The sequence below is a fragment of the Phyllostomus hastatus genome, unplaced genomic scaffold, assembly GCF_019186645.2.
Source record: "Phyllostomus hastatus isolate PE091 unplaced genomic scaffold, TTU_PhHast_1.1 phas_scaffold_1066, whole genome shotgun sequence".
In the NCBI taxonomy this organism is placed as follows: domain Eukaryota; kingdom Metazoa; phylum Chordata; class Mammalia; order Chiroptera; family Phyllostomidae; genus Phyllostomus; species Phyllostomus hastatus.
This window is the reverse complement of record NW_025334004.1, coordinates 4,413,889-4,429,543: the sequence shown is the minus strand read 5'-3', so window position 1 is coordinate 4,429,543 and position 15,655 is coordinate 4,413,889. Positions and strand designations below refer to the sequence as shown.

At 40.2% G+C, this 15,655-nt stretch overlaps 1 protein-coding gene across 1 annotated transcript; it reads right to left on the bottom strand.

Annotated features, from left to right (window-relative positions):
- Positions 1-2,832: 2,832 nt before the first annotated feature.
- On the bottom strand, positions 2,833-15,174 carry IFIT5 (interferon induced protein with tetratricopeptide repeats 5). Its single transcript, XM_045854420.1, has 2 exons — positions 14,929-15,174; positions 2,833-5,840 (listed from the first exon to the last, which is right to left on the bottom strand). Exons 1-2 carry the CDS (start codon positions 14,931-14,933, stop codon positions 4,397-4,399), a joined length of 1,449 nt encoding a protein of 482 aa, XP_045710376.1. The 5' UTR covers positions 14,934-15,174; the 3' UTR covers positions 2,833-4,396.
- Between the last annotated feature and the right edge of the window lie 481 nt (positions 15,175-15,655).

Genomic DNA, 15,655 nt, shown 5'->3' with positions numbered 1-15,655 from the left:
CTTACTCTGCCCACACGCCACCATGAAAGGAAATGTTGGGAATTCTAGTTCACCACTAACAGGGGAACCCTAGGTTCAGAGCAGACATGGGAATGCTCGCAATTCTGTGCGTCTTCTGAGTAATTAGATGCTGTTTTTAAAATTCACTTGAAGTGAAGCACAACAAAATGCTTAATGAACAAGTTTTTCTCTGAAACTGCTGGAGAAGGTAAAAGTTTTGTTTAGGGAAGGAGAAGGTGAATGGGGATAGCTTGTTCACAAGGGAAAAAATAAGCTAATGAGAAGAAATCACATCTCGCTAATCTGGAGAACCACGGCTAAGAAGAGAATGGGAGAGGAACGAGAGATTATAGTCCTGGGAAAGAAGCAGGAGAGAGGAGAATGGGGAGTGTTACAGCTGAAAGTTAAGTGGTAAAAGGTTGTGGCCATTAAATATAAACTAGCCCTTGTTCTGTGGGGAAGGAAGAAGGAAGAAAGGTCAGGTTTTTGAGAGGATGCTGCCCCAACCTACAATGGGTGCCTGTGGTGTACTTACAATGCTCTTTCTTCATCTATTTCATGTAGATGTAGATTTCCTGCTAAGTGAGGATTAATTATTGAATTTAAAGAACTCATCCCAAGTCCTCCCATTTTTACTGTCATGGTTCAACTTTTACTTTATAAATAATAGAATTAGTTAATAACACATAACACTTTATTTTATCAAGTTTTAACTATATCTCTTGACTTCCCTTTTTGTAAGATGAGGTATTTTTCAGTCTCTAGCCTTTCCTTAACCTCTTTCTCCCTTTTCTTTTCCAGCTCAAATATTGTCAAAGTTGGAAAGATTTATGTTCTGTTCTTTAACCATAATTACTGATCCAAAAAGCTAAAAAATAATAAATGGCATTTATAATATGCAAAGATTATTTAACCTACATGCAATGAATCATCTAATTACATTTCTGTCACTAGGTAAGTTAATTTGACCTCCGAAAGCAGACACCAAAATAGTGTTAATTATAAAAGATTTATTAGGGCAACATCTGTGAGAGAAAATGGAAGGGGGCAGGGAGAAGTTCAGGGAGCCATCAGATTATGATGCAGGAGAAAGAAGAAAAGTTACGTGGAAGCATCTTAGACCTTAACATCGTTATCAGGAAAATATGGCAAGCTTGGTGGGGAATCCTCGAGCCCAAGTCAGAGGAGTCCTGCCTCTCCTGGGTTGGGGCCTGAATTCATATTCCTGCCACGCTGGGAAGCCTGGCCTCAGTGCAAATGCAATGATGGATGTTGGCAGGTAGCAGACAGGACCCTCAGTCAGTTATAATCCTTGTTGCTGGAGATCTGAGAGGTGCATCTCCTGACCACCCATGTTAGGGTTACAAATTACTATCCTTGAACTACTCAAAGGATAGAAATAGATAGATAGGATAGAGACTACTCTAATTTTCCAGGCCAGTGGATTCTCACTTCTTATAATCTACTGATTATAAAAGAACATGCCACATTTTAATGTTTTATATTTCTGTCCTGTTCTTTAATCTCAACAAACACATTCTGTAAAAGAACCACCCTTGGGCCTGCTGTGTCCTGGTTGATGTCATGTAGGCACAATCACATCATGACCAGATAAACTGTCAAATAGGGAAGAGTGATGCAGAACCAGAAGAAGAAAGTGGTTAGTTGTGAAATCTTAAGCCACATCACCAACCTGGGTCACAACTTTTTTTGGTTAAAGTTGGCTGGAGCAGGCATTATCTCGGGGTTCTCCTGGCTCTAAAGTTCTGTGGGTCTGTGCATTTTTTCTTAAACTGAGATAATCTTCACAGACTCAATCTAGAAAGGTGCAGTGACTGCTTATATTACCTTTGAAACTCTGGCAGATGGTGCATGATGAACTGCTAAGACTAGGTCTGCACCAAGAGAGGACAGAAAATATGTTTAAGAGCTCCATTTCTCTGAAGTCAGTTTTCCTGCCAGCTGATTCACTTGTTGAAAGGATTTCTGTTAGCTTTTGTGGGGCCGGTAAGCATAGCTTTACTGTTCAACAAAATGGTTTCCAAGATCACTTTGGGGACTGGGGAAAGAGGCACTCCTCTCTAACAGAAGGGTGAAATTACCCCAAAGGGCAACTACAACCACTTCCCTGGGCATATTTTTGGTTTGTCTAAAAAAGATTAGATCTCTGAGGTCCCTAAAAACAGACTAAAATATATAAACTTCAGGCCATAAGTCTTCAGTTAAATGGAGGAAATACATATCTAAGACTAAGGACTATCTAAAGATGAAATTATCATTTATGAAGATAATTCAAGCCATCAAAACTTGAAGTTTTGACGGTTAATTGACAAAGGTGAACTCTGAGGTCTTTTTTAAACCCGAGAGTCTATGAATTATTTCTAAATAATTATAAATTTTTGGAAGATAAGTAAAATTATGGACAAAATTTAAAGTTATTATAAACATTACTTTTAGTTCAGTATTTATAGTTGTTTGTCATATGCTAATTTTACACCTTCTTAGCATGTTATGACTTCTTATATATTTCATTATTTTAATATCTAGTAAATTTTAAAATCATTTCATAGACTTCAAAGTCTAATGTTTAGATATAGAGGCTTAGAGTTATATCTTTGTCTTGATACCATAACTGTATTTTACTGCATGTCAAATGTCTACCTGGGAACATAACCTTGATCAGAACATTATACCCAATGTGGGAAAATGGTTTCTGCAAAATAAAACATTCTAGTCTTGAATTTCTAAAATACTTAAGTAAAGATCACTCCCTTCCCTGTTTTTCCTTCTTGAATAAACAAATAAAATGAGCAAAATAAACAAAACAGGGACTTAAGTAAAACAAACATTAAAAAAAATTTAATTCATGAGCTACATTGCAGTATATATGTATGTCTGAATGTGCATAGAAAAGCTATCTGGAAAGGTACAAATCAAATTAGTAACAGTTTACCTGGGGGTGTAGAACTGGGGTAGGGTCAGGGGAATGCACTTATTTTTAAATTCATACACTTCTGCATTGTTTGGAAGTTTACAATGATAATGCACTACTTTTATAATAATCAAAACCATAATGGAAATAAAAAAATAAAAATAGCAACAAAAATGAAAACACACACACATTAGTTTTAAGAGCTACACTAGAGGTATAGAGAATTAAATAACATGGCACACTTTTCCACTAATACTGGTGGTAAACATAAGAAAAGAAATAACATTAGAGAAGCCACTTTTAACAACATCCCAATTTAAAAAGTCCCTTGGGATTAAAGCCCTTCAACAGCAATCCTTCAAGGTGGATATTAAAACTAAAAGCTGGGCTTACCTATTCCTGCAGGATCTATAGGAAAACATGTCAATCTGAAAACTTCAGACAAAAGTAAAAGCTTCACAGAAGTAAGCTGGAATTCTAAAACAGTTAACCAAAGGCCAGAAATTAGGGGTATGAGAACTCTACCCAGTCCAGACCCAAAGCTAAATCACTAGACTAGGGACTTTTACTTTATACATTTGCTTATCTTTCCAATTTCTTAATTGGTCTGCTTTCTATCTCAATGATTATAACCTAAAAATACTGCAGTTCTAATTGGGAAAATTAAAATGGCATCTTCAGTTTAAGTTTATTCTTCCAGTTAAAGAACCAAAGAAACTTGAGACTAATGATTTTCCATTCTTCATTTTTTCCTCATAACTGTTTCTAGCTACTTACTGAACATTTTGGGAGATAATACTGCTGATTTTTCATGGGTCCCTAAAGTCCTGTATTTGAGGAAATCTTTTTTCTCATGTTCTAGTTTTTTTTATTGCAGTCATCAGAGATGACAAACTTTTTATTATGAACTTTGTTCTTCCAACAAAGAGGATTCTTTAGGGTAATCGTTAAATATCCTCAACAAACTTGGAACATCTGTAGCTAGAAGATTCCATCTTTTGTATGTTACATAATTAAGAACATCTATAGCTGGAAGATTCCATCTTTTGTATGCTACATAATTTTGCACCCCTGAAACAGTGTTCCTGACCTAGGAGTCAAAGATTTATGTAGGATTATTCTCACTGCATGAGTGAGTAATATGGGAAATTTGACAAAACTTAATCAGAACATTATTATAAATAGCAGAGATAAAGGGTATATAGTCAAAATGGCGATGCCATTTTTAAGTTACAACAGCTGGAATGTTGCTGTTTCTTAATGAACTATAGTATTTTAATTAAAAAAGTATAAAACAGAAAATGAGTCATCACAATGTATATAAAGTGTTTAACACGATGGCTGGTACACACTGACCATTCACTAAAAAATGACCCTGTAATGAATGGGTTAAAATAATAAACAAAAATATAAGAACCCAAAATAGAAGAAGAGCTTTAAAACTGCTTTCCTAGCGTTATGCAGTTAAATGGAAAGTCGAAGTTCACATAGAGCAGAAAGGAATTCTGCGTTTTCGGGATCTATCTTTTGGGCCTTCTCATAGTATTCAGCAGCTTGCCTCTTTTCTCCCTCCAGCTTGTACACGAACCCCAGGGCACTTAAGCTCTGCACATCTGAAGCATTGTGACTAAGTCTCTTGGTAGCCAGTTTCTTCAGAGCACTTGTCAGTTTGGTACGTAGGGATGACCTGTCTTTGACCTTTAAGGCTTCTAAGTAATGGTGGATGGCAGTATTTTCTGATTTACAGTGAAACTCCTGAAAACGGCCATAGTGGTAGTGGATCTGATGTTTGTGATCATCGGTGATGTTCTCCAGACGGAGGGCTTTCTGGAAAATGTCCTCAGCATTGCTATACTGGCCTCCCTCGGCATACATGTTGGCCAGGTCTGTGTAGGCAAATGCAAACATAGAGTCTCGCTCCACAGCTGCCTTGAAGTGAAATATAGCAGATGCAATCAGCCCGTCGACTTTCAGTTTGTCTTTTCCTTTAGGTCTGTTGCGTGTGGCCTTCTTGATTTGGATCATTTGTGCCCTGTAGCAAAGTCCCATTTGGTGATGCAGGAAAGAAGAGGTTGGTGTCACCTCCAAGGCCTTTTTCAAAAGTTCCAGAGCTTTGTCCCAGGAATTTTTTCTCCTGTAGAATTTGGCTGCATAACGGAGGACATAAGGTTCAGAAGATATCTGGTCCAGGATTTCTTCAATATACTTTTCCCCTTCAGCTTCTGCATGTACATCTTGAAGCTTCAGTGCCAGAAAAACCTTAATGTAGGTGTTATCTGGATTCAGCGTAACAGCCTTCCTCAGAGGGCCCAGAGAAAAGCTCTTTACAGACCCCTCTCTGTCAGAATCATCCAGCCGATACACTGTAATGGCATAGCCGATGTTAAATTCTGGATTGTCTGGTTCCACTTCCAGAGCCTTCTCAAAAGCTGCTTTAGCCTTTTGGTAATACTTTCCCCCAAACTTCAGAAGTGCCCACCCTTTCTCACAGTCAATCTCAGGACACTCCAATTTGTAGTTAAAAGGACTAGACATTTTCTTGCAGACGTCCCCTACCTTGTCTGCATACTTCTGCGCTTCTTGAAGCTGGTCCATGTGGTAATAAACCCAGGCATAATTTCCCCAAGTGACCAGACTTCGTACTTCTTCTTTGTCTGAGTGTTCCCGCTGGATTATTTCTTCTGCTTGCTCCAAGCACTCTAGGGCATCTTTATTTTGGCCTTTTAGGTGTTTCACATAGGCCAGTAAGTTATAAAGAGTGAGTCTGGATTTTGTGGTAAGAAATTCAAGCTGTTGCCCAATTGTATCTTCCACTTCAAACAGATCAATGTCTTCCTTAAGTAAATTCCATGTGAAGTGACATTCTAACTCCAACAGAATGGCCTTCAAGGAGTCCTTAGGAATCTCGCTGTCAAAGATAAAATCCTTTTTAATTTTTGAATAAAGGAAACAACCCACTTTAAAACATTAAATACTGTTCTTTGCTTAATAACCAATTTTATCTTTTATTTGATCTTATAGCTCAACACAGGCTCCTGTAACTTCATACTAGTTTCCTCTGTGTACCATTCTGCCCTAGAATATTTCATTAAATTCTCATTATTTATTGCAAATTTCTGGAGATGACAGCATTTTCTGCATTACAGGATATCTATTCCCTTTTGGCAGTCACTATCCCACAAGGACCGCCTGCTTTTAGAGACAGGAACTTAAATGCTTGATTTACTAGCCTTGAACATTAAGAACAATAAATATATACACAGTCAATAATTATAAAAACTTCATTTCTGTGTTATGAGTAGTGAAGGGAGAGAAAAGAGAGGATAAGAAATAAGATGTACACTGTGGGAGACAGAGAAACTACAGAAATATATTATTTATGAAGAAGAAAGAAAGAGAAAGGGAGGGAGGGAAGCCTGCAGAGAGAAAAGGCACGGAAACAGAAAGGAACAGGTATGTCAAGAGATGGGGGAAAGAATGTTTGAGAGAAAGACAGTAATAGATATAGAGAAAAATGCGGAAAACGCAAAAGAAAAGTTAGTAGGTTTTCATGTGAGTGCCACGTCCTTCTGATGTCTTAGGGTTGAAGACAACAATAAAGGCTGACACCTATTATTTACTTATCATTTCCTTCAATATTCAAGTATCTGTTGAGCGCCCTTTGTGCAAGGCCCAGTGTAAAGCAAACAGTCAATCATAACTCAGCACTTTGATAAAGTTCCATGGAAGTGATCCAGAAAGGGGCCGCAGTCTAGCGGTGTGGCCGTCTGCGGCTGGTACTTGGGGAGGGCCCCTTCTTTTGGTTTTCCTTTGTGGAACAACCTCTCACCCTACTCTGAGTCCATGTGATTTGAGACACTCTGGTCCATGTGAAGGCACAGATATTCCAGCCATCTCTTGGTCCCAGTGATTTATTTGAAGAATGAAAAATAGAACTTTGCTAAAATGGGACTTTGCCGAAATAATCTCTCTCGTAAAAATTTTAAGCCGATATAATCTTGGAGTGGCCATCTTTCCAAACTCTTAGGAAGAGCCTGCCAGAGAAAGAACCTAACTCAGAGGAGAGCAGAGCTTAGACAGGAAAAAAGACAGATGGCTGATGACACCGACTGAATACCCAGATTCAGCCTTGCCTGGATCACCGTATCTACCCTGGGCTTCTATTTACTTAGAAAGCAAGTGATCTCTCTCTCTCTCTTCTTGCTCAAGGCACTTTGAATTGAGTTTCCACTGCAACTGACAAAGTCCTCATTAATATGCCTAGTTGTATTTGTTTGTTTCTTTGGCTAACGGTGATGGTGAGGCAATCAGGAAATAAAGCTGCTATTGGTCGTACTTACAGGTCACAAGAAATGTACAAAAATTACTTAGAGTTACTCTCAAAGAGGGAAATGTTCTCATTATGGGATGAACAGGGTATAGTGTGCATTTCCTTTTCTGCTGCACACAGGACCTCCCCTTGTATGTACAATGTGAATATGTATTTGTATAAATGCTTATGGGAGCCGCAGTCATATTTCTGTGAATGACCATTTATTGATAACCTCATATCGTACACGTGAGGCAGCATTCTAGTTGTAGTGGATATAGCAGTGAGCAAGACAGAAAGAGGTGCTTTCTTCATGGTACCTCCATTCTGGAGGAGACCATGGAACAGAAGGTATTTATGGAAAATAAACATGTATACAAATCAATGGACAACATAATTCCAGATAGTAATAAGTGTTAAGAAGGAAAAAAAATCAGAGAAATGGGATTACATGCTGGGGCTGGTGCGGGTACTTTAGTTATGACTGTCAAGGAGCAGCCCTTGTAAAAAGGAGGTAACTAAGTAAGATCTCAGCAATGGAAAGGAGGCAGTCATGGAAGACCTGAGGGCAGAATGGTCTAAGCCAGTCCTTCTCCACCAGGGTGATCTTGCCTCCCAGGGGGCTTTTGGTCATGTGTAGAGACAATTTTGATTGTCACCACAGAAGAAATGGCTACTATCATCTACAGCACAGGTGGCAAACACAAGGCCTGTGGGCTGAATCCAGCCATCCCCCTTGTTTTATCCTGCCCGGCACCTTGTTTCTACCCAGCAGCAGTGCCGAGTTCCTTGCCCCTAGTTAAGGGGTAGTTACATCTATACAGTCCTAAAATTACATTCAGCCCTTTGAAGGAAACCACCAGGCTGATGTGGTCCCTGGTGAAAATGAGTTTGACACCCCTGATCTACAGGATCAAGGCCAGAGATACTGCTAAATACCCTGCAATGGACAGGTCAGCCCCAGTGACCAAGAATGATCCAGTCCAAAATGTCAATAATGCTGAGGTTAGAAACTGCAGTTTGGGCTGAGGTATCTCAGCAAGTGCAAAGGCTGATGTGGGAACAAATCCAGAGTGTTCGGGGGAATGGAAGAAAGTGCAGCTAAAGCATAAACAAAAAGGAGAGTAGCAGGAGATGAGGAGGTAGTAGTAGGCAGGGGCAGATGATTTAAATTTCACTCTAATTGTAATGGGACACCAATGGAAACAAATTTTTAAGTAGGGAAATGAAAATGTTTGGTTTAGGCTTCAAAAAATCCTTCTGGATGCTCTTTGGAGAATGGATGATAGAGGGCCAAGAGAGGAAGTTGGGAAACTAGTAGGAAAGCTATTTATTCAACAAATTTTTATCGGGAGCCTGCTCTACACAGGGAACTGTTCTAAGTGTTGGGGATACAGCAGTGAACAAAACAGAAAAAAATATACTGACTTTGTGAAGTTCACATTTTCAACAGAGGGTGGGGTGTCCCATAAAAAGACCAAAAAATAAATGATAATATAGAGTATGTGAGATGGTAATATATGTGAAGGAGAAAAATAAAGCAGGAGAGGGAAGTGGGTGGCTGGCAGATTGTCCGGGAGGTAGTTAAAATTTACACAGCATGGCCAGTGGAAATCTCCCTAAAAGAGACATGGAGGTAGCTGTTCAAGGACTCCAAGGAGAGATGATACAAGCTTAGACTCAGGTTGTAGTAGTGGGTTAGTGAGGACTGGATGGTTATATTTTAGAGGCAGAGCTAATGAGTCTTTCTGATGGACTGGGTGTGGTGAGGGCCATGAGGGGAAGAGGGAAGCAAGGATGATTCCTATGCTTTTGACTTCAGGAGCTGAGTGGATAAATCAAGAGGATGATTGGGAATGTCAATTCTGAGATGTCTATTAGATAGTTAAGTGAAAACATCAAGTATGAAGCTGGATACTAATGAGGAAAATTCTGGAGATGAGGAGGAGTGAAGTTAGAACTTGGGACATAAAACTTTGTCATGGGCATGCAGATGAACTTTAAAACCACAAGATCCCAAATGAGATTATGTTAGGAATGAGCACAGACAGAGAAGAATGTCAAAAACTCAGCTGTCAAGCAGAGTAGAAGGACCAGGAAAGAATAATCAGTGAGGGAGCAGGAATGTCATGAAAGCCTGAGGAAGAAAAGGTTCATTTCAAGAAAGAGAAACGAATATGTGTAAAATGTGTAAAATGACTCTAAGAGGTTAGAACAGAAGAGATCACTTTTTTGGCAGGAGTAAAGTTGTGGGGGACCTAGCTAAGTGTTTTTCTGGAATGGTAGGGATGAAAACACGGCTAGAGTTGGGCGAGGGAGTAACGAGAGGTGACAAAGTGGGGAATATGGGCCCCCCTTAACAAGGAATTTTACTATGAGGGGAGTAGAGAAATACCGCTACAGCTGGAGGGAGGCTGGGAGAACTGTAAAAAAATTTAATCATGCTATTTTTAATGCCTCAATCATATACCAATGGGAATGATCTAGTATTGACAGAGACAACAATGCGTCTGGGAGAGGGGGGGATAATTACAAGAAAGGTGGAATAGAAAGCAGAAGTGAAGCTATTTATTGTTTATACTCAAATCTTTATCTCCAGACCCAACTCATAACCATGGTTGCTACGCCCTTCATCATCTGGCCCATGTCTACTTCTCAGGCCTCATTTCATACCACTTTCCTCTCATGCACTGCACTCCAGCCACACCAGCCTTTAAGAGATCTTTATGGTTTATTATTTCTTATGCCAAGTATGTACCTACCTCAGCACAGCTGTACCTTCTTTTTATTCCCTTATTCTATGAACTTTTCCTAAGAGAATTCTAGGGCTTACTTATTCTCCTAATTCTGGTCTTTGGCTCAAATCTCAGCTCTCTGAAGAGGCCTACCCCTGCCTATCTTGGATAAAGCTGCACCGCCACCTTGCCAGTCATCCTCAAGTCTAGCCTATCACATTTTTCTGTTCTTCATAGCACTTATATAAATATTTGCTGGGGGCTGAAAAGGAGGAGAGTGCTTTGAATAAAATAAGAGATTAAATTGAGTTGGACTGAGTCTTTAGGAATTGGAAAGGGGCTATCCTAGTAGCCAAAAGAAACAAAAAATTAGAGGACTGGATTAATTGTATAATTATTAGTAGTGGTTATAAAAATAAAACCATTTCATATTTATAATTGAATGTACTACACTGCAAAACGTTTTTCAACTTTTATAAATACTAAATGTGAACATTAATAGTTGACTTAATATATTATATTTAGTAGACATTTAAATTCATTTATTGTTAATTTCAATTTTTAAATTTTTTCATATTTATTCTCTTTCTGTTTGTGTATGTAAGCACACACATACCATACACACAGGCCCCACATGTTAGTGACTGCAGGCTCTAGACTAGAACTTTCCAATAGAACTTCTACCATGATGGCCATGTCCTTATCTGTGTCATACAATATGGCAGACACTAGTCACACAAAGCCACTGGTCGCTTGAAATGCAGCGAGTACAATGCAGAAAATGAATTTTTAGGTTTATTTACTTGAACTAACTTTAACAGTCACACGACACTGGTGGCTACTGTATGAGACAAGAGACACTGGGCCTTGGGGCTTAATGGATAAAAAGGCCTCATGCCCAACAGGTCAGAATTCTCATTTAATTTGAAATTCTATTTTATTCAAGGTGAAGAGGTAGATATATTTGAAAAGAACTTTATGTCTATGACCTGGGTTCACTGCAAATTCAATACAATGGTATAAAAATATACCATTTATAATACAAGATCTGGCAGAAGTAACACCTGCTTGAGTGTGGTTGATATGGTAATAATATGGGTGTAATAATTTACAGTTTTAATTTGAACATGTCACCTAAAATGTCACATGGTGTGCTTGAGTGCCATACTGTTATGTTACAGAATTATATGCTTATGATTTTGTAATAAAAGATTTTGTAATAAAAAAGGGGGTGTTATTTGTGCAGGATATTAGATACTATCTAGAATCATATGAGTACTCAAAGAAACATAAATAACTAAAGCCACCATTCACTGATGGTTTACTACGTGCTAGGCAGTGTGCCAGCACTTCACATAAATTACATTTTATTTTTATAAAAATCTTTTATTATTTTCACAATTTTATGGCTAAGGACTGGCAGACAGTTTAAATAACATGTCGGGTGGGAGGTGGAATGGGTGGGGTGGAGGGAGTAGAGAGGGGAAAATGGAGACAACTGTACTTGAACAACAATTTTAAAAAGTGAAAAAAAATCCTGAAAACTTGTGAGAAATAATATATGATTGTTATCTGAAAATAAATAACATATCTAAGGTTACACAGTTATAAAGTGGTTGATTCAAAAGCTATGCCTTTCAACCATTATAGTATGCTACCTCTAATATACAAACTGGAGGGTTGGTTTTTATTGTTTTTGTTTTTAAAACCAGTTTGCTTCGAGACAAGATATATCTCATGTATGTAAAGTTTGCTTGCCTCAGGAAGACCCCAAGAGAAAACAGGAAGGGACTTCAGAGCAGCTTAAAGAACAGGTAGACGGTTTGTGTGACTGACCACTGGGAAAAACATACCAGATATTTTAAGGTCTCAGATTAAGAAGGCAATTTCACATATGAGCCCTAGAAGTCGTAACATTCTACTTTGCTGGAAGTGTTTTGAGATGGAGCTACTTCTCACCAGGATGTGCTTCACAGAGTATTTTAGACAGAGACTGGCACAGAGATTTATTTAGGAATAATTAGTGACTCAAACAAGAGAGCTGGGTAATAACATGTTAAAAGTGATCCAAATTAAGTATAAGAATCTTAGTTAACAAAGATATAGGTATCATTATTATTAAAATAAGTAAATTAAAATATTTCCCCCACAATCCAATTAATGACTTTCTATTGTATATGAGAATATTCTTCCAAAGTAGTTATTCTATCTCTAACCTATTCCCTGAATTCTAGACTTATCTAATTTTTTAGTTCACATATTCAGTTAGAAGTCCAATTGGCACCTCACATAAACATATCCAATAAAGAAATTTGGGTCCCTTGAGTCTGTTTCCCTTTCAGCCTTTCCCACCTTGTTGGGCATCTCTTAATTCCACAGGTCAAATACCTTGAGTAATCGTTGATTCCTCTTCTCTCACCCCTTCACCCAAATCCAGTAGGAAGTCCTGTTAATTCTACCACCCATATACATCTCAAATCCACCCACTTTTCTCCATTTCCACTGCTATTTACCGTCTAATCCAAAATTACCTTTCCTTTGCATGGGGGCGAGAATCTGGTCTCCCTGCTTCTACTCTAGGTCCCCATATAGTATTTGTAAACTTTTCAAAATATGAACCAGATGATGTCTTAAAATCTCCAAATGGCTTCCCAGCACCCTTAGATACTCATCCAGGCACGTCCTGCAAGTCCCCAAAGGAGCTAGCCCCGTCTTCCCATCCAACATTTTCTCCTACCAATCTGCCCTCCTCATTCACCATTTTAAACATACTGACCTGCTCCTATCCTGAGCATACCAAATACAAGGACTTTTATACCTATTGTTTTTATTCTGTTTAGAGTGCTCTGGTCCTAAATCTCTGAGCGACTCCTTCTTTCCTGTTACTCAGCTCAAATATTCCCTATTTAAGAGGCTGCCTGATGCAAAGCTACCTAAAACAGACTTCTCCATTCTAGATACCTCTCTTAGGCCATTACACCGTTTTACTTTCCTTATAGCTCTTGCTACTTTCTGAGTTATGTTGATTATTTACTCACTCATCTGTTTGTCTATTTCCTCCATTTAAATGTAAGCCCCATGAGAATAGAGACCTTATTCTGATTTTTTCACCTCTGTGTCCCTACCATCTGTTATTCCAGGCATATGATAGAAGCTCAATAAATACATACATACATAAATAAATAAATAAATAAATATTTGTTGAACGAATGAATGAAGTTATATACTGGTAGCTTCTGGCATGTCCAATCCAGAGGTGTAGGCTTAGCACAAAAAGCACCTGAATTTCAGATGAAGGAATTCCTGACAGTTCTTCCCTTCCTGCTAATGGCTCCAAACCCTTCCCCACTTCAGTCTTCCATCTCCTGCCTGTCTTTTTATCTTGGCACGCTCTCTGTCTGGCTCCATGTTTGGATTTTGAGAATAGATTTTGAACTGTTTCCTGTGGTTCTCAGTGGGAAACAAGGCATGATTCCCCTTGGTGTTTGGCCCTTTTTCTGGTGTAATTGCACCAAAATCCTGGGTAAGACTTACCATGTCCTTACCAGCCTGCCTAGATCCACCACAGAGTAAAATGAACACTGGCCTCCAACCTGAGGGTTTCTACCAGCGCAGCCCAAAGACGATGCAGAGGGCTGCCAGGGGTATCATGACTGTGGACGTGAGGTCTGAAAGGGGCGTTCAGTCAGCCACTGAAGTGCTCTGCCCACTGGCTGGCCATAAGAAGTTTTACTTTTTAAACTCTGTCTACTTAATTTTTTTTACTTTGGAAAGCCAGTAGAGACAGGCTATTATATCTAAAAAAGCTACATTTAACTTTCAGTAATTTTTTTCCCAGGAAGATGCAGTCTTTCGTCATCCTTGGGAGACACTTCCCAATGGGGTCCACCCCTCTACCACCAACACCCTACATATATACATACACGGTGCACCCCCTTTTCCTCCTTGTTTCTTCGGGCCCTTCCTGATACCTCCCTCCCTTCTTACAAATGTTACAGGTTAGGGGCTTATTATTATTGTTGTTGTTGCTGCTATTACTTCTAATAATAGTCAAATACTATTTGCTAAGCAGTCAATTAAGCCTTTCCACAGTCCTAAGAGATGGATGCCATTCATTTTTTACAGATAAACAGATTCACAGATTTTTAAAAACTTTGTCTTGCGTCACCCAACTAGTGGAACAAAGGGTTATTTATTATCTGCTTCAGGAGCTCAAGATCTTAACCTCTCAGTCCTCAGATTATTGAATGCAAATGGCTCATTAACCACGGATGCTAGCCCTGGGGAGAGCAAAAAGGGTGAGAAAAAGGCGCCATCACCGTAACTTAGTAAAGGAGACGGATAAAGAAACCCTCATAAAACAGTGGATTTGGTGGAACAATAAAAATCTGTACATAATCAAAGGTAGCTCACGGAAGGGAAGGACTCAGGCCCAGAAATCAGAAAGGCAAAATGGCAGTAGTGGACAAATATGCAGCCTGGAGCTGCGGCCAAACTGCGTGTGCCAAAATGAGGGAATGGCAGCTGCGGAGTTGGGATGCGGAGCAAGGCAGGGGCCTATGGAGACCTGTGCCACGTAGACACCCCGCAGAACGGCCCTCCGTCACCTCACCGCGGTGGCCGCAGGGAGAGAACAAGCTTCCTGAGCAAGTCGCCTGGACACACGGCCCAAAGCCCGGACCACGGACGCCTAGGACCATCGGGACTCCGGGTAAGGGTCCGTTAGGACACCCTCCCCGACAGGCCTGATTTCAGACGCGCCGGACCTGGAGAGGGCTCCTGGGGAGCATCCCAACCCAGCCGCCTGGCTGCTGCGCTACTTGGTGCGTGGGGCTTGGCCTGGAGACGGGGCGGCAGCACAGCGTCGTCTGGGAAACGGAATAAAAGGAGCACAGCGGGGTGAAACAAAGGCCTGCAAGGAGTTTGGGTGGAGAAGTGGGGAAACCCCTTACCTCATGGTGGCTGGGCTCCGAGGGTCTTCCTGGCTCAGGGCAGTCCGCAGTCCCCTCGGGCTTTCTCCTTGGCCCGGATGCTGCGCTGCTGAGCGAGGGGGGCGGTGGGCGCTGGGCTGCAGAGCTTGTGCGTGTGCGCAGCGGGGCTGATGGGCGGGCTACCCACCAGGTCTGCAGGGCTTGGCTTGTGCCTGGGCGTTTGTCTTTGTTAAAGGCAGGACTGGAGCGGGGAAAAGGAAACTCCAATGTGAATCTGACCCCGAAAAGGCGGAGTCCAGCTCCAGGAAACGGAAACTTGCTGGAAGGGATGAGTGGGAATGTCCCCACCCCCGTTCTGTTGCGGGACTCAGGGGCCGCAGGGGCATCTTTGTAGACCAGTAGGCGGTTTAGAGTTGGATTTGCTGCTGGGCCTCTAGACCTTGGTTTCCCCGAGTCCCCGTGCCACTCAATTAACCTTTTTTTTTTTAAAAAAAAACATTATTTGAATACAATGAGAGGAGATAATTCACTGTTATTTTTGTCGTAAGAGTGGCAGTGATACTCTTTCCAGCTTTATGCATCCTAAGCCGAAACTGAAGTCTCTGCTTCCAGTCTTCCTTCAGTAAACAACATTGTAGTGATGTGCATCTGTGCCATTATTTCCACTGGGTAAATTTAGATAAATTTTTGGGCCAAAATGTATATGTATTTTAAATGTTGGTGGGTACTGCCAAATAGCTTTGTAGAG